This window comes from Phoenix dactylifera, unplaced genomic scaffold (genome assembly GCF_009389715.1).
Source record: "Phoenix dactylifera cultivar Barhee BC4 unplaced genomic scaffold, palm_55x_up_171113_PBpolish2nd_filt_p 001282F, whole genome shotgun sequence".
In the NCBI taxonomy this organism is placed as follows: domain Eukaryota; kingdom Viridiplantae; phylum Streptophyta; class Magnoliopsida; order Arecales; family Arecaceae; genus Phoenix; species Phoenix dactylifera.
The window spans coordinates 51,265-76,535 of NW_024068615.1; the positions used below are offsets into that span (position 1 = coordinate 51,265).

Consider the following 25,271-nt stretch of genomic DNA (forward strand, 5'->3'; position numbering starts at 1 on the left):
CGATCTAGTGGTGCCTTTGTGATCATCTATCAACCTACCAAATCACTATCAGAACAACTAGAAAAGCTACATTCATTAGCACTAGTGTACTATAGGCCATAGTCACTTGTCCCTTTCAAGCATCTTTGGATTTTCTTTACTGAAACCCAATTAATTTTACTTGGGCTCTACATAAATCCAGATAACAAGTAGCCTACATGATATTCAGCCTCATATTTGTGACATAAAGTAGACACCAAATCAAACAGTTTGCTGACTTCACTTAGAAAATTTCTAAAAAAAATTAGGGCAGGAGCCCCTGTTTCGTGTGGCCACCACCTATGGAAGAGATGAGGGCTCGAAAGCCCTCTCTCTCCCTCTCTCCGCCTCTCTCTCTCTACCCTCCCTCTACCTCTCCCTCCCTCCCTTCTCTTCCTCTCCCTCCCTCCTTCCCTCTCCCTCTCTTTCTCTCTCTCTCTCTCCCTCTTTTCCCTTCTCCGTGTTCCCCTCCCTTGCCAACTTTGGCTTTGTCGGTAAAGCCAGAAACGGAATGGGCATAGTACCATACCATATTGTACCACCAGACAATCGATACAATGCCCAATACCGGCACCGCATACTTTCAAACCACTTATGTTTTATCTAATAAATAAAAGTCCGAGTGCCGCACTATTTGTCCTCCAAATGAAGAAAAGAATTCAATCAAACCAAATTGTCATCTCAAACTCATTAATCATGCAAGACTTAAAACTCATAAATCAATTTACTAGTGTTCCCAAAATAAATCAGATCACCATATGTAAGCAAATAATCCATATTTTTGTATCTTTAGACCTTATTTAAAGTGTTGGCCTAATGGTTTCTAGTAAAATTGTGCTTCTTCTCCCTAGAATCATTTAATACATAAAAGATTGCTACCTCAAAACATCACTCTAGAACTTGCTTATTGTGCCAACAGATTTCTCTATAGTTGTGCATAGAGCACATCGAGAATGAAAATTGCTCCATCAAAGAACAAATTGCCAATAGGAGCATACAACTAATTTACTGCATTATGGAGAAGTAGCTTGCCAACATCTTTACATAGTTGATGCCATCGTAGATGTTTGTGTTTTGCCGAGATGCGCTTGAAGTTAAGGATATTAGAATTATGTGGAATGCTAAAGATAATGTCGACGTCGAGTTCATGGTGTTACCAAGTCCGAGTTGGTTTCCAAGTTTGATGTCAAGACATCCTCCTCATCATGGTTCTAGAATCTGGAGTAGTATACCTACAATCGTTGAGTTGTTGAAGCCCTTGGTGGGACGTGGTAACTTCAATAGAAGCTTTAATTTAGCATTATACTCTAGATCGAGGTCCGCCGTAACGGATCCGGTAGGCGTACCGGTCGCCAACCGTACCGGTACGGTTCCAGTTCGTACCGGAACCGAGCGGTACGAACCGACCAGCTCTTCCCTGCTGGAGCCGGAGAAGAAAAAGAGAACGAAAGAGAGCACAGGGAAGAGACGAAAGGAGGAAACCTGTGGCCGCCATCGAAGAGCCGCGGAGGGATGGCGGATTCCCCCGTCCCCCGCCGCCCTCTCCGATGGTGGCCACAGGTTTCCTCCCTCCCTCTCTTCCCCGCGCTCTCTCTTCTTCTCTTCGTCTTCTTCGTCTTCGGCACAAAACTGACTCGTACCGGATTTCACGGCTCCAGCATACCGGTAACTGGCTAGATCGGTTCGTACCTACCGGTATGGACCGGTTCGGCATACCATGCTCTAGATGCTATGAGGTGGAATTCCACCCAAAATTGGAATCTTGTCTTATTCAAAGGAGTAGAGGACTTCCTTAGTTCAATTCTAGTCAAACTAAATCAAAGTAGTAATATATACTACTCTATGTAACCTAACGATATCTATCATCAAATAAAGTTTTTTTTTTCTCCCACCCAAAAGAAACTTCTTTTTCTTTTTGCTGTGAGAGGCAAGTGCTGAGAGCTGTTCTCTCTCTACTTTAAAGCTACTCTCTCTTGTTATTTATTTTATGTGTGCAAGTCTTGTATGCACTAACCGGTGTACAGATGCAGCAGCTTGGGCACCTCAATCCTGGGACTACCATAGCAGCAAAGCAGGAAGTGTAGGTGAGATCTTATATTGTCAAAAAAGAGTGTTCATCTAGCTCCATTAGTTTTCATGTACATGAGAATCTCTATGATGCAAGAGAGCGCCTAGACTAGGATTCAGTACAGCTGATGTGGCTTGAACTAGACAGGATATATAGCTGCAATTAATGGTTCAGCCTAGAATTTGAGCTGATAAAGTTTAAAATAAGAAATTTTGCATGCAAAAAATAAGGTAGAAACTACAAAGCACAAAGTAATCTAAGGTTTGAACATCAATAAGAAGGTTTCTAAGCAAGGTATGTTGAACCGACCAAAACCGGTCGGTTCAGCCTGTACCGAACTGGTGCCGAAGGGCACCGGTACAGTACAGCGTATAAAAACGGTTCCGACCCAGTTTGGGTGGTTCCGTACTTGTACCGGTGCGAACCGGGCCGGTGCCGGCCCATTACTTTTTCCCCGCGCGCGCGCGCCCCGCGCCCGCGTGGGCCACTTAATGCCACATAGTGGCATTTAACGCGTCCGCGGACGCGCACGGACATGTACATTTTTTACCGCGCCGGAACCGATTCCCCAGCAGGGAATCGCGCCCGCGCGCGGTTCCCCATGCGGGGCAGCACGCCCACGTGTAATGCCACTCTGTGCACTTAACATGTCCACGCGCGTCCGCGGAAACGCACGGACGCGTTGTTTTTTTTATTATTTTTTTTTAATGTCTGCGCACACACGGGGCCGCAAACGAGCACGTCTCCGGTTCGGTACCGGTTCCAACCGGTACCGGTGCCCACCGGTACGTCGGTACGGTCGGTCCGGCGAACCTTGTTTCTAAGTGTTTAAAATAAGAAATTTTTGCATGAAAAAAATAAGGTAGAAACTAGAAAGCACAAAGTTATCTAAGGTTTGAACTTCAATGAGAAGGTTTCTAAGCTAACTATGGAAGGGAAAATACATTAAAGGTTTTCTTGGAATCAATAACAGTAGTCAAGAATTGTTATCTAGATTAATATGAAAAGATTTCAGCTAAGCACAGATCAAGTTGGACTGAGATTTTATAGGAAAAAGGGATGATATCATCACTAGAATGATAGTCAACTCTTGCATATACATAACCTTCAAAATATGCTCATATCATCACAAGCTTATTTACTCATCCAAAAGAAAATATGAGTACACATACCCCTCAATTATATATAAACCCATCCAAATATCTGAAATTTGCATATATGCCTTCAAAAAAACTCAAATTTACATATATGCCCCATCACAATATGACATTCTAAAAATTAAAAGTAACAGTACCTCACTGTTTTATCATTTAACCCCTTCAGTAATTTTTACATATAAACTTTTCATATAGTGCTTTACTGCTTATTTGCTTGTCATAGAAAAACTAATATATGTCGTTGCACAAAGTTTCAAAATGCAACACCACATTATAAAAAATATATAATAACAAAGAACAAAATAGTCGATGGACAAGTAAATTAAGCTTAGGATAACAAAAGCTAATACAACATGAAAGGAAGGGTATACATGCAAATCAGATCTTTGGAAGATTATATATTGTGGATCCCACGGGCAATATTGACATCTAATACTAGGCCCATACCAACTACCAAGCAAGTCACTTGCTATCAAATGATACCAAGTATCAAGTGAGCTGCCTCATACCACATGGTCCAAGCGAAAAGGGGGCCCTAAGTTATTAAGTTATTTATTTATTTATTCAATCCTATTCTATTCTATGTCTGCATGGGATTGTATGTTTTCAGCATAGAATAGCCCAACGTAGCAGGCACATGCTAGCCATTGGCCGGCCAGCCTCATGTTAGTAACATTTAAATCTTTGGTATATATGCACTTTTGGCATCAGCCTGACCATGTTAAGAGATGAACAGCTGGTGCCATGGTAAGCACTATTGAAATATGTATTCCTTTTAATCTGTTTTAATTGCTTTCCCATTGTCATGGCAAGATACATGGCTTTGTTGAAAGATAAAGAATTAACATTGCTGAGATCCAATTTCATCATCTAATTCTTTCTTCTTTTTTTTTTATAAGAAAACATCAGGAACACCTTTAATTCTTAAATTACAAAAAAGCAAACAAAAACATGTCTTTTACCAATGTACGCAAAAATGCAATTAGGGTAATAACTTTATATGCAAAATTGATAAAAATGATTGAATAAATAAGACAACAAATGTGAGGACCATCTTCTACCAAAGACCTGGCCTAGGTTCATACCAAAGAGAGACCATCTTCTAGGACAGGGTCAGGATCCCAAGTCCCTCTAGACCATGTTGTTCCAGTCCGTTCTAGTGCATCCTAGCATAACGAACCAAGCAAAATGCATCTTGACACATGGATGGCTTGGCATCCCATAATTCATTAGGACAACAATTTTATTATTTGTTTCTTTTTTTTCTTGCTTTAAATGTTTCTTTAGAGATTTCTTGTATCTTTATTTAAATTCATAACTTTTGTCCATGACATGATAAATAAGCGGCATTTTAAATTTTACTATTATTTTTGAATTTTTGAAACCATCAACATCATAAACCTAACAACTGGTATGACAAACCTACTCTAAACCCTACATTTCAGCAAACACCTAAAACCTCTAAATAATATATACATATATATAACAATTAAAAAGGGCATCCCAGTGAATCACCATGATGCCAACATTTCCCAAACTTTGGTTAAAAAATGTCACAACCGAGACTCGGACTGATATGGGTCCCAAGGATGGGATTTAAACCCTAGAATGTGACGGTTATATGCCTTAACCTATGTCCAATAGAGTCAAAGATTCATAATAGGTCCGCGGAACCAATACCGGGACCCGTACCGATCCATGGCTGGTACGATTCTATATTGTACCGTGGCCGGTACGGGTAAGGCGTGCCGGTTCCGTACCAACACGCCCAAAATTTCTTTTGGAGCTTTTGTAATATTTAATTTGTAATCACTCTTTTTAAACTTTTTCAATGATTTAAGTCTAATTTGATGTTTTCTTTGGTGTTTTCTTAATATTTTTTATGTTTCTATAATTCCGGTTTAACCTAAATGATGCATTTTATTGTTTTAAAATGATACAAATTATACAATGATTAGTAAGATGTTGCATGCTACAAGGAACAACATAAAATATCCTCAAATCAAGTAATGATGTAAAAATTATAAAATAATATAATCAATTACATACATTTAAAGTACAAATTACATACCGATATCTAAAATCGAGTCGAATGGCGATGGCACTTGTAGATATCCGAATCATCAGCATAATCAGGAGGCACATCAACCCACCCCTTTAACCAAGCGGCGTTGTAGTCTTGTATGTTAATCCCATAAGAAATGCGTGCCGGATTATAAGCACTCTCAGATCTCCGCTAAATCTCTAACTCTGAGAGGTGTCCTCTAGCTGATAATACAGTTGTGAAGGGGTCCATCCGAATATGCCGGCAACAAAATCAACCCGTGAGATTGCTCCGGACTGCGTAGGGTAGTAATCACCGAAAGATGCCTTATACGTACCATATCCATATCCGTATAAGTCATAGGCTGCCTGTGATTGTGGATAATAGGATCCAGTTTGCGACTCGAAACTTGATACGTCTATGGATCCTACGCCATGTACGAAGTCATCTGCAGCTGTATCTTGTCCTCCTAAATGACCTCGAAGTGCCTATCTCCTATATGCAATCATATCCTCGCAGGCTCTACCAGATTGTGCATTATGGCCAATCCTGTGTAGCATGCATAAACTAAAACTCACCAGTAAATTGAAACCACCATGCGGTTGTCTCATAAACAGTGGTCTCCTATCCTTCACTCCCTCTCTGGCCAGCAAATCCATAACCACCAAAATTGCTGCTCCTGATTTTCGAATCTAAGTGAACTGACTCCTCAACACTCCATTAGGGTTGCAGGTATCTTTTGTTTTTCATTTTTGGTGTGCTGGACAGGTGCCTTCTTACCTTCGTGCCCCTCGCTGCCTGGCTATGTTAGGAGAATGCATGTTGCCCTCCTAACCGAGTCGACCAGATAGTGTAGTGGCCTCGTTTAAGCATCTCACAATCATATCTAGGAGAGGATATCTTGAACAAGGAGTCATGTGGTAACTAGCTCTCCTGTGATTGTAGCTGATCAGTTGGAAGGATGCGTGGAATATTGCACTCAGCCCATTTAGCCCATTGCCCTGCATCGATCTTAGCCCTCGCTAGCTACGAAATTGGCCGGTCGTAGAGGCAATCCTCGCTCATCAAGCTTCAGCTCCTGCTACTAGCCAACAAGCCATCCAATCATAGGATCATCCTCTTCATTAACGAAAGCACCATGGATCGAATCTGTGTACTTGAGCTCCACTTTCCCCTGAATGCACTTCAGCCTCAACCTCAGATAATAGTGAACATATATAAGGTCTTGAGGCGCATCTACATCAAACGGTTCATTTGCTTGCTATGGATGAGAGCAAAGGTGGACCAGTTGCACTCACATTCACTCAAAAAGACCATCTAAAAAAGAATCCAGATAGCTAGCCGCTTAAGATTTTTACGTCATCATGTAGATCGTCCATAGATCTACAACATATAATAAATTCAAGCTCAAATCGAAAATTTTGGCATGATCTCTCCTTATTTTGCAATTTTCATGCTATTTTTTCAAGCCCAAAATAAATTAAAGAAATGAGATAGAGGAGAGGAAGCCCACCTGATTTAGGCTTGGATCTTCTTTCTGAGCTGCTGAATCGGCGGGTTTCTTGATTGTTTGGGAAGGAAAAGCGGTGAAAATCTCTTCGCCGCTTTTATTTGTTGTTGTGAAGGCCTTATCGGGCCTTCCCAACGGCAATATGATGTTTTAAAAGCATCAGATTAATCCACAATGACAACCCAGTTTGGAATCGAGTTGACTCTGTGCGAACCAGCCAGTTGGCACCGAGTTTGCACTGAACCGGCCGGTTTCGGCAGATTCGAACCCTTTTCAGCGATTCCAATCGGTTCAGGACCAATTCCGGCCGATTTGATACGGATTCCCCAATACAAGGCCAAAATTAAAAATGGAAGGCAAGCCGACCCGGTGTCTCGACACTGCCCGGATAGGGCAGTTCGGCCCGGTTCGGCAGACCATGATTCGTACCAATAAAATATTTAAATCTTGGACAATTTCGGTAGCCCCAACTACTAGGTGCTGGTATGGTACTATTAAGTCAATATGCCCTAGTTTGGCCTAACTAGACCCAAATTGCTCAAACCACACAGAATTGGGGCAGATCAAGATAGGACCAATACCTCTTAGTACCTGTCAACAAGGTTTTAAGTGCCAATGGGATCGGGGGCATCCTGGCCATTTCATCTCATTCCTATAAGAAAGCAGGACCAAGATAGGGTCAATACTCCAAAATCTATACATGCAGGGAGAGAAGAAAGAGGAAAAAAAGAAAGGAAAGATGAAGAAAAGGAGAAAGTTTAAGGAAAGAAGAAGAAAAAGAAAAGAAAGGAAGGGAGAAGAAAAAGAAAGGAAAGAAAGAAGGAAGAAAGAAAACAGAAAAAGAAGAAAAAAAGAAAAAAGAAATAAAAGAAAGGATAAGAAGAAGAAAGAAAAAGGAAAGAAAAGGAAGGTAGAAGAAAAGGAAAGGAAAGAAAGAAGAAAAAGAAAGAAAGAAAAGAAAGAAGAAGGGGAGAGAGATAGGGGATATCTATTGGAATACATGATCGGGACAGCCACCAGGATGGAGTAGGACAGCAGGGCATCCCGTATCATAGAGAAACTGGGACACCTCCATCCCACGAGACTTAAAACCTTGCTTGTCAAAAGCCTCTTAAACCCCTTCTTTGTGTTCTCTACCATTTAAAGGTGGGAACAACCATGAAGAAAGAAGAATATCTATAAGCAGGCATATAAGCTAATAAATGCAAATTTATTTACATGAATATCATTTAATTTTTATATTTATTTAGAAAGTTACACATAAGGAACAACCCCTTATTTGAGTTCAGTGAAAATACTCAAAAGATTCAAAATTCATAAGAATAAAAATGCTGATTTCTCAATTTTACTTCATTTTCTAGATTTCTAAGGTTTGGTCAAAATGTCCAACTTTCAAGTGCTAAGCCATTTCTTAAATCTTAAAGGCTCATAATTTTTATTTTGTTCTAACATTGCTAAAACCCAAAAGCCCAACAATAATTTGTATATGTCTCTAAAGCATCTCGCTAAAAATGAAACTAATAATATTAATTGTGACATATATGCATATATAGTCCTTTAAGTATATGGTGGGCTATTACATATCTATGAGCCCACCAAGCACCCAATATGACATCAAGTGAAAAAATGCGGTTATATCAAAAACATAATCATTTTTGTTCAACATTATGCAAAATTTAATTTTTTTTTCTTTGTTCATTTGTCAAACCAATGCTACTAGTAGATTGTTTAACCTTGAATGCATGGCAATTTTCAAAATCATTCATTAACTCACTAATTGCCGATAACATAATTACATTTTGATTGCTAATGCTCACATAGTTTTTAATAAAGTTCTGATTGCAAGCAATGTAATGTGTTAAATTGGCAAAAGATATTCAATGTACATTTAATTGGATAGTTAGGGCATTAAATTAATACTTACAAATCTATTATGCAGAATCATGGCATTAAAACAAAAAACATAATCAAAAAACAAATTGGTAGGCCAAAATAGGCAATACAAAGCATGCCCTAGCCATAACAAAGCATACTTGTTGGTGCCACTTGTCAATACAGCATGTAATACAACACATACCATATCGGCTGGCCATAACCACACCCTTGTACCTTGATATTTGAATCTAGGTATTGATTAAGTTAGTCGGAATTTTTGCTAATACCATAGGATGATTCTAAATGCATAGTATGACACGTCATTCTCTCATCTACTCCATGCACCACAACATCGCAATCGCATTTTACAAACACAGGCATAGGTATTGTGACAAAGACTTGTTAGCAAGAAATTTTTTGCTGCCTTGTAAATTACATTTTCTAGGTTTATCATAACTTTGAGCAAAAAAAAAAAGGAAAATGCATTTCTTACAAAAAAAATATCTTTTTCTATAAGATTCATACATATATTCGTCAATCTAATCACGAATATCTAGACTTACATTATAAGAAGCATGGAACAATTTCTATTCAAAAATATTTGGAGTTCATAAGAGCTTATTTACCACTGCGAATCTAGTTTTAACCCATAATGAACCAAGATTTCACATTGTTGATGTACAACAAATGAAAACAGAATGAAACAGAAAAGCAAGGGCAAAGATTTGAAATAGCTGGTGTACATAAGTGAAAATAATTCACTTGAAGTAAAATGCAACCTAGCTGTTATTATCAGCATGTTAACAGGTTACAAGGGAGGTACTATCTACCAATATCAGCAGTCCAATGTTAGAACTAGATTAATGAAGTAAGGCTTGTAGCCTTAAAAAGATTTGGTGGATAAATTATTTCTGATTTGAATCCATCAATACCTTAATTGATTATTTCTGATGGAAGCCATGAATAAACCTTGAATGTGATGCATATGTAAACTATTTGCCCTATCATAAAACTCGTGCCCATAAATAAATACCATCTAGCTCCATCAAGAAAGCATGTTTCTTTAGTCTATAGTCAACATATCCTCAGCTCTAAACTTCGTGATGTGCGATGAGTGCATGAGTAGTTCAGAAATGATCTTGCTACAGGTGAAAACGAGAAATCAGAGAAGGTTGATAGCTAAAATTCTAATAATACACTTAAGTTGTCCAAGATCACTAATATGACCCCTGAATATAGCTTATTCTCTTACAACCGTATCACATGACATGTCCATGCAAACTGGGCCATAGCCCAGCAGTTGCACCTGCCCACGGTTCTCCATTCGAACCTTAGAAGGTGTTTTCCATGTTTCTGACTTGGGAATTGTAATTGGTTGTGCTCCAACGGATAGCTTGACTAGGCCTATTAAATAAAATATTCTTTTATCAAAGAAAAACACCAACGAGCAGCAATTCACTAGGTCATGAAGTTGAAGTTGGAACCCTAATGTATAGAGGCAAAGGTAAAATTAATAAAATATTAAAAATTAACCAATCCTGCCAAAAAAAAAACAATTAATAATGTCAGATACCTTCTTTGAAAATAACAAGATAGAGATAGAAGGAGGGCATGCAGGATCCTTGATTACATTTATCAGCGCCTGTGCCTTGGCTCTGTATATAAAAATGAAACAAAAAGGAAAAAAGAAGAAAAATAAAATATGTACATAAGAACCTTGGCAATTCCATTACATTTTAAGAAAACCAAAAATTGTATTGCATAAAAATATGCTTTAACAGTGAGGAAAATGAAAAAGTACCACAACCACTTCAAAGATTACATAAATACAAGTAACTTATTTTCTATTAAACTGGTAAATTTACACAAACACAAGCAAGCAACTATCGTGTGGCTTCTCACATTTAAGTTATAACATTATAACGTAATAAGATAAATGCAGTATATTCCCGAACACAACTTGCACAAAGAATTAAATATTTAGAGTTATACATATGGATAAATTGGGAAGTGGATGAGAGAATTAAACACCTTTGTTGCTTAAAGATGAAGTTTTGCATTACTAGTTTCTTCACTATCAGAACTAAAATTAAGTGCTTGAAATTGGTATAACTAATACCAAACAACGAACATACCACTCAAAGAAAAAGTAAAAGAAAGTAATGCTAAGATAAAAAGCATGAATACTTCAAATTACATCTCGTGTCCATATTCAATACGTATGAGATACAGATACTTGCTACAGCTACGATACATGTGTGCATATCTCCATTATTTTTATATAAAAAAGGTTCAAGATCTTAGTGGATGTGATCAGCTGCTCTTCAGAGATGGCTTGAAGGATGCGTGAAGTCCCTTCTTTGGATCTAGCTAGCATTTGTCATGTAACGACCTAGGAATGACCCAAAAAGACTAGTCGAAAGGTAATGTTTAGGCTCCTTGGTCCTGTATGCATACCCAGGATCTACTCCTTGCATGGCTAATGTGGGACTAAACACATGCTCACACAGTCCTCACATACTCGCATACTTCCCCTATTTAAGCCCCGACATCCTCGTCAGGCTAATGGTCCAAATCCATTCAAACCCAATCATAAGTATCACAAATCCAATCTAGACCTATGCTATAGTGTTCTCTAGTCCACATGGGCCATGGGCCAAATCCACTCCGATACCATTTGTTACAACCTAGGACCTCACCCAAAAAGGTTAACCGGAAGGTATTGTTTGGGCTCCTTGGTCTTGTATACGTACACAGGATCTACCCATTGCATAGCCAACCTGAGGCTAAACACAAGCTCGTTGCCCAATTAAGGAAAGATGCCTCTCGGGGCATCTGAGAATGATTTGGGCATATGAAGGGAAATGCCCATGTACAATTTGTTTTGGGGGGAAGCACGAGTCTTCACATGTCATGTGCAATGGATGTGAGATGTTGAACATGCACTAGTTTTCCGTTACATACTTCAATAACAAGTCCCGCCAAGTTATTCATCTCATGGAACAAATAAAAATGAGTCCAACTTCGCTTGCTCAACTATAGGTTTCCTATATATAAAAAATGAATGTTAACCTTCCAAAGATGGACACGTTAGATGATTAATATTACGGTACGAGATGTTGATGTTGTTCATGAAGCATGGACAATGTTATTTGAACAACCATTATGATTATTGGATTTCCTCTATACATATTCAGAAACAATGATGTAGGACAGTCAAGGGACAGGGATTTACAAGGGTTTAGGAGAGGATTGAAACCTAAAAGGTGCTGGAATTTTAATTGCAGAGCTGAGTTTTATATAAATCTGAACTATAAAAACTGGAATTTTAACATGAAATTGATGATGGATGTGACAGCAAAACCTAGAGATTATGAAACTAGGCTTTAACTCGTGGGGAGAAATCTAAATAAGGAAACAAAAGGATTTAAAGGGATATTGAAAGACTAATCTAAGCAGCGAGGTCCATAGGTTGTTTAGACATCAAAGGAAGCAATTTGGAATCAATACAAAGAAGAAAACAAAGGAAAAAATAGATGCAAAAAGGAAAGAATAAGTAAAGCAAAACACGGATTATTACTAAAAATAATACCGGGCTCACTCAAGGACCTAAGAATCACACCCAAGGTTTGAAGGCCTCACACCTCTATTGGAGGATCACACCACAAGAGTAACAAATACTCCATTATTTCATTCATAATCTACATAAAATCTTATTACATCAAACTTTAAGAGTCTCTTTTCATAACAAAAGAGAAACATTATTTCAAGATCCCAAAAGTACCCCTAATAACGCATGGTTACTGTTCACAATTACTGTAGCATGAAGAGTGCCATAAACAGTAATGTGCTACAGCAATTAAATTCTCAGATAAGCATTGAGATCTTCTAATCCCAGCCCTAGACTCCAAAATAACCAACTAAAACTGAAAATAACCAAAAAAATAAAAGAAAAATACAGAAAAATAATAACTTAATTCAATCTAATAAAATCTCTAAGCTGCAGCTCTATGATGCAATACTACAGGAACTTCGATCCACATCACACAAATACATACATAAGTACATATATATGTATGTACATATATAAATACACATATCCATATAGATACATACACACACACACATATAGAGATGTATGTATAATCGTATGTATATGTGTGTGTACATCCTGTTTTATCATATCATTTCAACTTTTCAAGATTTGTCATATCATTGTATCCATTTTTGTTGTCTCCTCATCTAGTATCAATATTCATGCTTAGTGGATGCAAAGAAATCATGTAATAAGTGACAAGCTATCTTTAGCTATTTCATCTTTATCTCATCATATGCGTGCTATTGACATGATATCATCCTATTTCAGTACCAAATTTATAGGTTTCCAAAAAAAAAGATCATTTTTCATAGTTATAGGGTGAAGAGTTCAAGGCTGGTTTCAAGGATTCATGTCACTAATGGTACTAGTCTGTCCTGTCGGTACTGCTCCAGTAAGACAATGGTACTTGGGACAGGTGTGGGAAACACCAGTTCTGTCTTGAACAGGGATACTGCAATGTCCCAATTGGTACCAATCAAGATGGACCAGGACAGATTGGGAAAGTTGCGTCCCAATACTTGGGACAGCTTGGCATCCTGGGATGCAATTCTTTTTCTGTTTTTTCTTGTTGTTAATGACTATTTCAGATTAGACCAGGTGTAGGTATCTAGATTTAAACCATTAGTCAGTTTGTTGTTCTCAACATGCAGAAGAGTTTTGATTTTAAAGATCATATCAATAAGCAGAGAGGTCACCAAGTTGAGGATTCAGGTTTTCAGGAAGAACAGTATAATTGGGAAAATCCCTCCAAATAATTCTGTGCCGAGCATAAATCAGATAGAAATTACTGTTTCTAATTTTATAGATGATTAAGCAGATTTTCATACTTTCTGGATTAAAAGATTGAACAAAACTCTGCCAAATGTTATTTACTTTCATAAAAAGGCTAACAAAACATGCAACATATATTCTCTGATCCCCTCATTTATCATAAGAGAGAGCAGTAAAGATTATTTCAGTATCTAGGGACTAGGAATTCTCATCTTAAACCAACAATATATAGAGAGGATAAGGCACGTTGGTAAAGTTAAGCCATTAAGGTAATCTAATTTAGATTCATCACCTCAAAGATGTAAAAAAAAGGAAATAAATCAACCTATTTTTAAGGGTGACCAGCCATCAAACCCAATTTGTTTGACAGAAAGTAAGAAAGTGGTGATTCCAATAATTAGTCTCTGCTAAAGAAGGCCACACCACTTCAAATTCTACACTAGAACTACACAGGCTTTTGTTGTTGGGGAAGAGAATAGCAGCAGTTCTGGATTTATTGAGGCAGGAGGTGTCGACAGTGGTGAGGTTCATAAGCCTATTGTGGATTGTGGACTAGCTAGTTTTGATGGCCAGTTACAAATAGGGTTTGAGAACAAAAATATGACACAAACAAATTGCATCCAATAGTAAAGATATCCCATTGTCATAAGTAAAGATGTCGCTGCTTTATTCCATTTGAATTGGGATAACACCATTCATTACAATCACATAATATACACTCCTTTGTCTTTATATGTTCTTCATTTTCACATAATATACACTCCATTTGAATTGGGATAAGACAGTAAAAGGCAAGATATACTTAAAAATTCACAAGCACAAATAAGCAAATGAATAATTCCAAATATATCATTGCTTGATAAAGTGACACTTATCCACTATATACTTTCTCACATTTATTTTCCGTTCTATTTATATATTCTTGTTTTATTTTTTTTGTATTATTTGTCTTATTGTTTAGTTCTTTTAAATTTTATTTTTATTTTCCCCATTCAAATATTCATTTTAGTAATTTTGATTAGTCATTTCCTCTAATGTGCATTGCATGCCTTATTTGCTTCCATAAGATATCCCTCTCCTTTCATCTTTTCCAACAGTAGGATTGATACTTGCAGCATATATGAATTCCATTAAGATATAAATACTAAAACCTAGAGAAAGGATAGGGAGATAAAGAGCAAGGGAAGATGAAGGAGGAAAGGCAGTGAGTTGCAGCTGCTATGTTCATATTTATCACGTGAGGTTCCGAAGCAGCATTAACAAAAGAGGAGGCTGGCCAGCAACTTGAAAACCAGGTAGTGGTGAAGGTACTCAAATTATAATTACGCAGCTCAAGCTCATACAACAAGATAGCAATGCTCTAAGTTTTCCCTCGAGTGTAAATTAATAAATAACAAGACAACTAAGTAACCTTTCCTAAAAACATTCAAATGAACTTAAAACAAATGAATATTTCAGTTTCATTTAGAGCTTTTTTTTTTATTATTAATCTTATGGGTAAGGCTGGTGGATTTTGGAACATATAGTTACTATCAACTTTAATAAGCCTAAAGGAGAATTTTATGCTAGGGTTTCTTCTATATATGTAAATAAAGTTTCTTCACATTATTGAATTTTCGCTCATCAGTAATTGCCGCAAGATGTCATCTCATTCAGTGAGAAGAAAATGACTTTCAAGTTTCAAGCCTAAAAATAAAGAAACAATTACGCGGTCCACTGTAATGAATGTTTCTGTCATACCTTAACTACTAAAGTTTTAATTATTTATATACAAATGCTAGAATTAAAGAACTCTCTGAAGTAACCTCAGATTGATCCAGATATAGAACTTCATTAACAAAGAAGAGTTTATAAAAAAAATAACATGCAACTAAACAATATCAAAGGTACCAGTTATCAAAGTAGTGTTCCTCACCTTACATTCTCTATAATTCCAGCTATTTGGTTTACATACTTAGTGATCCGTCTTTCACATCTATCAATATCCTGCCCATGAGCATAGACTTGTTGAAGAAAGTATGAAAGTGCCTTCAAGGAAATTTAGCACTATAAAAATGGTTCAAAAAAGAATGTGAGTTACATAGAGAAACATATAAATTATTGGATAAATGTATTTATATGCTTTCAAATAAGTATTTTATATACAATCAGTTCTGATGTCCAGAGTATCAATAGACAATGCATGGTCCTTAAGAGTTAAAATGATGGCTTTCTTAATCATAAGAATTAAGTCAATTAAATAAAACGGGGCACAAGTTGATGATGAAAGTAGAAATATGACTTGAGGGAACAAGCCAAACCTTTTGAGCAAGCAAATGGATTTTTTCGGCCACTTCATTGTATATCTTTAGTCTGTTTGCCTCCACTTTTAGTGCAGCCTCAGCAGCCAGAACTTTGACCCCTGTCATGCATAATTTGACAAATTCTATTTCTTATAAGCATTGTAATCCTAAATGCAAGTATTGCAAACATTATATTTACAATTTGAATTAAGTTATCAAATGTTATTCTTAATTAGAAATGAATATACATGAATCATCTGATAGTGTGAAATATAATGTTTTCTTCATTGTCAGATCATGTTGCAAGCAGCATTATTTTCAATTATTTCCTGGTACCCTGAGAGATATTAAGGATATGTCAAATGGCACACCTCCAACTGAAAGTCCATATATTACAGCTCTGCATGTAACTAAAGAAAACTGCAGATAACAGCACATGCATTCCCGTGGCATACATTCTATGATCTTGGTCGATCGAATCAGAAGAAGTTGCAGCGGCTTATCTGATTATAGGAGCAAGGATGAGAAGATGATTAATGGCTCCTATTGTTACATGAACTTGTCCAGAGTTTTTCCATTTATATGCTGCCCTCTCAGGTTTCGAAATGGTAAGAGGCCCTCGTTTCAAGACATCAAACCAAGACCAAACATTAATTGATGCATACGTGAACCTAAACTCAAGACAATTTAGTTAACAAGGCCACCATGCACTTGCACTAGCTTGAATTGAATTGATAAAGGTAGTACATGGACTTCAGATAAGTTTGGAAAGAAAGAACTTTGAGAAACTAGTTTATCTAATTATCTTCAAAACAATTTGAATGTTTCTCATTTGACTTTCAATATGAATCTAAAAAAATGGTGATGGCCCTATTATTTAGACAGCTCCAAATAAAAACACATAGAATAAATTCAGGCATATTTGGATCTTGATAAGAACATCAAAAAGAACTATCTATTATTGATAATGTGTGATAAAAAGCATGTGAAACGCACTGCAAGGGGGCTACGGGATGTAGAGAGAAAAAGATAGAGAGAGAGAGATATGCATGTCTGAAAGGAAGTTTTATGTTAAACTACAGAAATTGGATAGATTACTTAGAGGAGATCATTCAAGGTTTATACTTTTGTATTATGTGGCAAAAGAAGCATTGAGGTGGTTGTTAGGATGAACTGGAGAAATAATATAAATCTACCTACTATCTTCTATCTCGTTAGTTAACTAGCTAAACAAAAAGACCATCCATCGGAATAGTGACAAATCTCTCACAAGACTCTTACTATATCAAGGCCTGTAAGGCCTTTTATGCACAAGCCATCCATCCCAACTAATTAGACTCCTTTTATCCTTTAATGGTAACTTCTATAATTAATTTCTAGTCTCATCTTTTCAGATTTATCCTCTCTTTATTTTATATTTATATATTCTTCCTTTCCGAAAAAACTAAAGTTTTCAAATACATATGCTCCATGTCAATATTATAATAAAATGAACCACTTAGTCAAGCATCAAAAAGTTAAAGCCACCTCTTTTTGAGGTTAGTTGCACTTACAAGGGTTTAAACCATGGAATGCGGGCCGGTACGTACCGGTCCGGTCCTTGACCGGTACCGGAAACAGATGAAAGCCGGTATTTCCCTTTTTTTGTGCGAACCGGCCGGTACGGAGCCCGTACCGGTCGGTACCGGCCGGTACCGCTTGGTACCGACCTCGTACCGATGCGAACCGGCCGGTTCGCACCGGTACATTTTTTTTTCCGAACCACAGTGCCTCGCGCTGTGGTTTTTGAAACCACCGCGTGGCGCGTGTTTTTTGAAACCACGGGCCACTTCTTTCAAACAAAAAAAAACTGTGGCCTGTCGGCCACAGCTTTTTTTTTTAATGGGAAAGAAAGTGGCCTCCGGCTAGCGGTACCGACCGGTACGTATCGGTCCGGCCGGCCACCGGTACGGCGGACCTTGGTTTAAACCCTAGTACTGGGACCATGTTGGTTTGGGGCTTAGTCAGTACAGTATCAGGACAAACTGGAATGACCATTAACAACAAGATGAAGAGAGCAAAAAAAAATGGTGTCCTCATACACCATGTCATCCCAAGTGCCGAGACATATCCATCTTGGTCCATTTAAGCCAGGAGGACCCTATCACCCGGGGTTCTAGAGTATCCGAGGACTTAGACTTTCTTCTTCCGATATAGTCCCATCAATATGGATCAAGTCCTCAATCCTTAGCATGTAGAACGAGAAAGCAGATAAGATGAGTCCTAAAGGGACATAAATGAATTCATCCAAAAGATGATTCTAAAACAGTCAAAAGAAAATAACAATAATCATAAGAATAAGAAATATAGTCACCCATCTAACAATGATTGAAAAAAACTGAATAATATATTTACCCATCTAGCAATTATATTTTCAATCAAAGCACACCTTTCAAATCCTATTTTGCAACTTATATCCAAATTTTCTTACATATTTTCCATAACTTCAACACTCGAGGACTTATTTCTAGCCCCTCTTCTTCCTAAAGCACCCCATATTGCTGCATATCAATATACTATTCAATTTTATTTTGTTGAGTTGAACATTCAATATAAAAATTGGACATGGTAACAAGAAAGTATAATCATTCTACATTACGTGAGACTTAAAAAGCAAAGGTAGCAAATTATATATCAGATTTCCACAGTATTACCAAAATGAAGTATTAAAAAAACAGCAAAATATGTACAATACCTACAATGTAAAGTCAACTGTAAACACAATTAGCTACAATGCAGTATTACTCACGTAGAAAACATTTCTGGGGGGCTAATTTCTAAGCTTATTTCTGTTGTTAATGTTTATACAAATCCAATGTTAGTTTGAATAATGAAGTACACACCTTAAAAGGCAACTAAAAGATATCTAAGATGATTTATTATAGATTTCAATAGGTAAAATCAAGGTTCGCCGTCTCAGTACCAGACCTCATACCGGTACGATCCTATTACAATGTCCGTATACGGTGCAGTACGAGATAGCAAGGCATATAGAGTGTCCGTACAGTACAAGATTGTATACCAATCCGATATCTGTATGGTACGGTACCAACCGGTACAGCGAACCTTGGGTAAAATGGTTTTTTGTCTAAAACAGTCTACACACTACCAAAAAGCAGTTCAATTAGCCGATGTTTTTTTGGAGAAAAAAAAAGAATCAGTGCATACATTTCCCTATGGGTGCCTGCCAAGCATGAACACAGTACCACACATTATTCAACCTACACCCTAGCAATTGCATGATTCGCTTCACTTCAACCCTTAGAAAGATGTTGGGCTTTTCTAATAAGATGTGCCAAAATTTCAGTATAAAAATACATGATGCAGGAGAAAACTGAAGTACCTGGCAATTGCACATTTTTTGGTACAATAGTACACTCATCCTTTGATATTAAATTTCCAGCCTTTACTTCACTAGTTGTTTCTGCACCAGTTGCCCATTTTTGCTCCATAGCCCCTTTCTGTGCAACTTCAGCTGCAGCTTTCTCTCTAGTTCTTGCAGCTTCCTTTTCCGCAGCTTCTTTAGCTGCCCTTTCAGCAGCATCTTCTAAAGCTTTTTTTTGTGCTTCAGCTAATTTTTCAGCCTTCATTTTAGCCTGCATTCAATCAAAGGAAAACTTATTATACTACAGAAACGTATTTAAGAATCAAAAGCAGACAAAAGCCATTTGTTAGTAGAGTTATTAAAATTCAAGATTCAATATCATTTTAATAAAAGTATGCAATTCGTAATTTGGTGAAAAATCAAGAGAAATTTGGAGTACGTCAAAAATTAAAAACAAAAATGTGAATATTAATTGGAAAATACTAAAAGCAACTCAATAAATAGGAGAAATTGAGAGAAATAGGAATTCACAAAAAAAAAAAATCATTAGATATCCACAAGTCACTATAAATTCAGAAAATCATTTTTTAAAATCTAGTATAATCTACGAAGAGAACCTTCGACCAAAGGAATCAAACCTTTCAATAAGCCAAAGAATTTTGTTGTAAGGATAGAGCAACTAAATGCCTTCAAATCTATCAAATGTGTAAATTACAATAATTAACAAATAGATGAGACAAATCAAGAAGTGCAAAGTTATTCTCATTTGGGAAAAACCAAAACATATAAATTTACTACAATAGGAAGTTGGAAGATGCCATTACTCTCTCTCTCTCTCTCTCTCTCTCTCTCTCTCTATATATATATATATATATATATATATATATATATATATATATATATATATATATATATATATATATATATATATATATATATATCTTTTGATTCCAAACATATCCATCAAGGTTCGTCGTCTCGTTACCAGACCCCATATACTAGTATCATCCTATTATAATGTCGGTACGCTCATCATGGTACCCGGTTCGGCAGACCGAGTGCCGAGACGCCTTCCATACTGCGTATTAATTGTACCGGTATGGTACGGTTGGTACACACCAGTACCGACCAGTACAGTAAACTTCAATGATCGTGATAATCTAATGTGCATTGGAGGTACAATATACTTAATGTTGAAGTAGATCAACATCGACATTATGTTTTGATTGCTTCAGAAATACCTATAAGTTAGTGTTATGTCTTACAAATAGTAATGTCATCAAATTACATATGCCTCATCTAAACTCCAATCTCAAGGATAATAAATACATGGCATTTTGCAAACTTTTTTAAGGCCTACATCCTAGATAAAGCTCCATCAAAATCACTTCAAATATTGAGCTGGACTTGTCAAATCTAACTCTCCCCTAAACTATAATCCTTGCCATTTAGTGCCTAGTATCTATAAAGGGTTACTTAGAGATTGATGCAAGTGTCCTTGGTAACAATACTATAAAGCCCTATCAACCATTTCAGCTTCTAGTTTGATTTTTCGCACTCAGGCTTCTTTTCCTTACCAATTTCTTGTTCAACTATGGTGGTCGTCTAACTTTCTTATTGGGGCTGGCATACAACTTGTTGCTAGTTAAATATTTGTCTTATTCGGCTGCAATTTCCTAAAGATACCATTGCAGTGCTAATAGAAATGCGAGTACTAGCTCATCAGGCATATCATGATTCAATCATATATTCTCAACTGAGGTCGACATGACTACTGATACAAAGCCATCACATTGCCTCCATCCTCCTCCAAGGCAAGGTTTGTCATAAGGTACTCATAAGGTATTGAGTTTCAGTTTGTTATATGAGCCGAGCAGTCCGAACCGAGCAGAAACACCCCCCTCCCCCAAGGTATCGCATTATATCGAACTATACCTCTTGGTCTCACATGGAATAATGGCTAAAGAGTGAGGAAAAAGTGTCGACAGACTGTCTTCACACAGGAAGTGTACTGTACCAAACCGAACTAATAATATATTGGTACAATTCCCATAATGGTTTTGCGGACCTTGTTCTTGAGTTTACTTATAAAATGAAGCTCTCCATTCCTATTTGGTAGTAAGTCCACTTTTCATTCCTTGTCTTAAACAGTTGTAACCATTTTTGTGCCCCGATACTCTTTTAGACCAAAACATGTGTCTCAGCATCATGATCTTCATAAAGAGTCATAGGGTCTATAAATAGTACTCCCCAAGCCTTTACCATCCTCCTCAACATGCCTACTACCTTCTTAAGGCAATCAATTGTGTCAAGCAAGTGTCAAGCAAGTGCCAAGCATAAAGAAATCTAGTCATACAATCATAGCAACCAGCCCCAATTTTGACAAGAATGATCGTGCCATATTCTTCTATACCCCTTACAAACAATTACACCATTCAAACCCATAGCAATAACATGACTAATGTTAGTACAAGACTTTGAGATGAAGGATCCTATGTCACCATGTCAACTTCCTAGTACTTGATGTCACCTAATTCAACAAATGCACAAGAATTATCTCCTCTCTAATGCATGGCTGAATTAGAGTCATTATTGATGACAATGAATTACAAAGCATGGTCCGCCGTCTTGATACCGAACCTTGTATCAGTGCCACACTAGTACAATATTGGTACGGTACGGTACGAAATTTTTTTTGGCATACCCAGTGTCGGTACGCCATCCATACCAGGTACTGGTACCGAACCAGTATGGTACGGTACACCCCATACTGCCCGGTTCGGGTCGGTACGGCATACTTTGTTACTAAATGATGCCACCAACCATAGAGACTTGTTGAAGACATTGCTTATCTCATTATGGTCTCACAATCAACAGTACATATACTATGACTTTTGTCTCATCATTTAACACCCGACATCAGATACATGGTAATACATTAGATCTTAGACCCCTATTACTTTCTACTTGGAAAGTACGTAAGCATTCAGCTATTTCAAGGGCACAACCATCAAGGCATTGCTACTCATTATGATCTCCTCGCTTCAAATCTGTGTATATGATGTTGGTTGGGCCATCGATAATACCAAATACTTACTCTCCCCTATTTAATATCATTCTTGGCGACCCTTCATCTCCAAGAGAGATAGCCAGACATTGTCTCATTCTAGTCAACTAACGCATAAATTACACTATTGTCAATACCACTGTTAAGCTTGTCCACATCTAGTGCCTTCTTGATGGCACAACAATATCACATACACTGCCTCTCTTTCCTGGGATAACTGGCTATGCAGGTCATCAGCCATTCAGTGCTACATTAGTGGACCGAGCAGATCAATTTCGTTCCCACTTTGTCCATCGTCGTGGATGCAGGTGTAGACTAAACATTTCTATACAAAGTACAATAACCACTGCTGATTATTCTTGGCAAATTCTAGTCCTCCAAATGTGGACTGAACACATCAAGATTGATTCCCACTTGGCTCATCATCTGATGCAAGACCAATTGGGAAAGCCTGCTAGGGCATTCATGGAACTTAAAGTTAAAGAAAATTGAGTAGATTTTTCATGAAAAGAATGTCTAGCTGTCTTGTATAACAAAAAAGATAGATAGAACATGCAGGGTCAAAATTTTTCCATGGATTTTGAAGAAAGTGAGAATCTAGTGTTGACCAGGTGATCAACAAGGGTCAATAGTTGACTTGAATTTCTATCGTAGGGTAAAAAATCTGATACGTTGCTACCAAAATACATACACAAGCATACATATGTGTCAATGTTTATCAAGATATGCCATACCATGCAGAACCAGTATGGTATGAGGAGTGTACCGTACCATATCAGTATATGGTACGGTCGTCGAATTGGCCTCCATACCGGGCGTACCGATATAGTAATAGGGTGGCATTGGTACGAGGCCGGGTACTGAGATGGTGTATCTTAATGTTTATTGATATATATGCATATGTATTTGTATGTCTATATGGGCAGAGATAGAGTGCTCTAGACAAGAAAGTTGCAAATTGCTCCTACCGAGAATGTTACTTTCATTCTTAAGGAATTACATTGTGCAACTTTCTTTACATGTGTATTTTGGTCCATTTTACCCTTGCAATCATGGCATCGAAAGTGGAGCAATTAATACAAAAAGAAAAAAGGAAGTTCCAACTATAGCATGGATTAAATGATCAAAACACTCAAATCTATGTAAAGCTGCTCAATGCAATTATTCAAGGGTAAAAACTAGTTTTCCATTAGGAGCAAGTGCTGTAGCCAGCAATTTAACTCTATCATGGCTAAAACATATATGCATGTATGTATGGGGTAAACTGCAAGTAGATGATCAAAAGCAAGTGAACTTTCACAAAGAGTAAAAACCTGCATATAGCAGCCAATTTAAGGGAATATGAACAATCAGGACATTTGAAATGCAATTAGTAAGAAGATAGATAGCATTTGCAACATGAGATATATTGGCATATCAGGTAATTGCAAAACAGCAAAAAGAGTAATACAAACCAGAAATTGGGGGAAAGAAGAAATTTAGACAATTATTAAAGCAAGAGAGATCAGAAGCCAGTAATTAAGGGAAAGGAGGAGAGTGGAAGAGGAAAAATTTAAAGCAAGAGATATGAGGAGGAAACAAGAGAGCAGAACCAGACCCAATTCTTTGACAAAGGAAAAAAGGGGAAAAAAAAAAAGAAAAGAACACTCTGCCATTAGGTATATTTAAACTAAGGTTTCAGATACTAGTACCAAAACCCAAAGTCCACCGAACCGGTGCCGGGAACCATACCGGTCGGCGGGCGGGTTGGTAGAGTACTGGTTCGGTACCGTACCAACACACGGTATGCTTGGGCATGCCAATATGCCCAATTTTTTTAAAGAAAAGTTTTTCAAGTTTGATTAATTAGTAATCAATTTTTTCAACTTTTTCAATGATTTTAAATATAATTTAATATCTTTTGATGTTTTTTTATGTTTCTATGATCCCGATATAACCTAAATGATGCATCTTGTTGTTTTAAAGTAATAAAAAATATAAAATAATGAGATATTACAGGCTACAAAAAGCAACATGCCACATCCTAAAATCAACTAGTTATATGAAAAATATAAAATAATACAATAAATTACATAAATTAAAGTACAACATACATACTAATATCTAAAATTTCGTCGAGTGGTGATGCCTCTCGTAAATATTCGGATCATTAGCATAGTCAGGAGGCACATCAACCCACCCCTCTAACCAAGCAGCGTTGTCTTGTATGTTAATCTCAAAAAAAACGCGCTCTAAGTTATAAGCACTTTCGGATCTCTCGCTAAAACTCTAGCTCTAAGAAGTGTCATCTGGCTGATAATACGGTTGTGGAGGAGGCCATCCGAATATGCTGGCAGCAAAATCCGATCCATAAGATGCTCCGAAATGTGTATAGCAGCCACCGAAATACGATGCCTCAGACACACTATATCCATATCCATATCCGTATGAGTCATAGGATGCTTGTGGTTTTAGGTAATAGGATTTAGTATATGACTCGAAATTTGATACGTCTACAGATCCTATTTCACGTGCGAGGTCATCTATAGCTGCATTGTGTCCTAAAAGATCTTTTTTAATCCGAAAATATATTTTTAATTTTTAATAATTATATATAATCTGAAAATTAAAAATTTTTATATGATTATGTAGATCATCCATAAATCTACAACTTATCATAAAATCAAGCCAAAATCAAAAATTTAGGCATGATCTCCCGTTATTTTACAAATTTCAAGGTATTTTTTGGCATCCAAAAAAAAGAGAAAATGACATGGAGAGAGGAAGCATACCTTATTTAGGGTTGGATCCTCCTTCAATCGTGCTGAATCAGCATGTATTTCACCGTGTGAAAGGGGGGGCTATTCGAGGTTAGGAAGGCCTGAGAAACTTCTCGGGCCTTCCCAACTTACCTTTAAAATAAAAGGAAGAGAGAGGGGAGGGGGCCGGTTCGGAATCGATTCGACTCGGTGTGAACCGAACCAGTTCCGCACGAAACCACTCGATTCGGAACAAGTCCATGTGGTTCGCAACCGGT

The 25,271-nt window shown here is 37.2% G+C and overlaps 1 protein-coding gene across 4 annotated transcripts in view; it reads right to left on the minus strand.

Annotated features, from left to right (window-relative positions):
• LOC120108339 (protein GLE1-like) overlaps positions 1-25,271 on the minus strand; it is a 54,479-nt gene that overhangs the window by 12,844 nt on the left and 16,364 nt on the right. For all 4 annotated transcript variants that reach the window (XR_005509728.1, XM_039121929.1, XM_039121928.1 and 1 more), the window contains 4 exons: positions 19,207-19,459; positions 15,843-15,943; positions 15,458-15,528; positions 10,246-10,327 (listed from right to left, as the gene is read on the minus strand). Coding sequence is in view for 3 of the 4 variants with exons in the window: in XM_039121929.1 (XP_038977857.1) it covers positions 10,246-10,327; positions 15,458-15,528; positions 15,843-15,943; positions 19,207-19,459 (507 nt within the window). In the remaining variant the exon portion in view is untranslated. The remainder of the gene's footprint in view (positions 1-10,245; positions 10,328-15,457; positions 15,529-15,842; positions 15,944-19,206; positions 19,460-25,271) is intronic.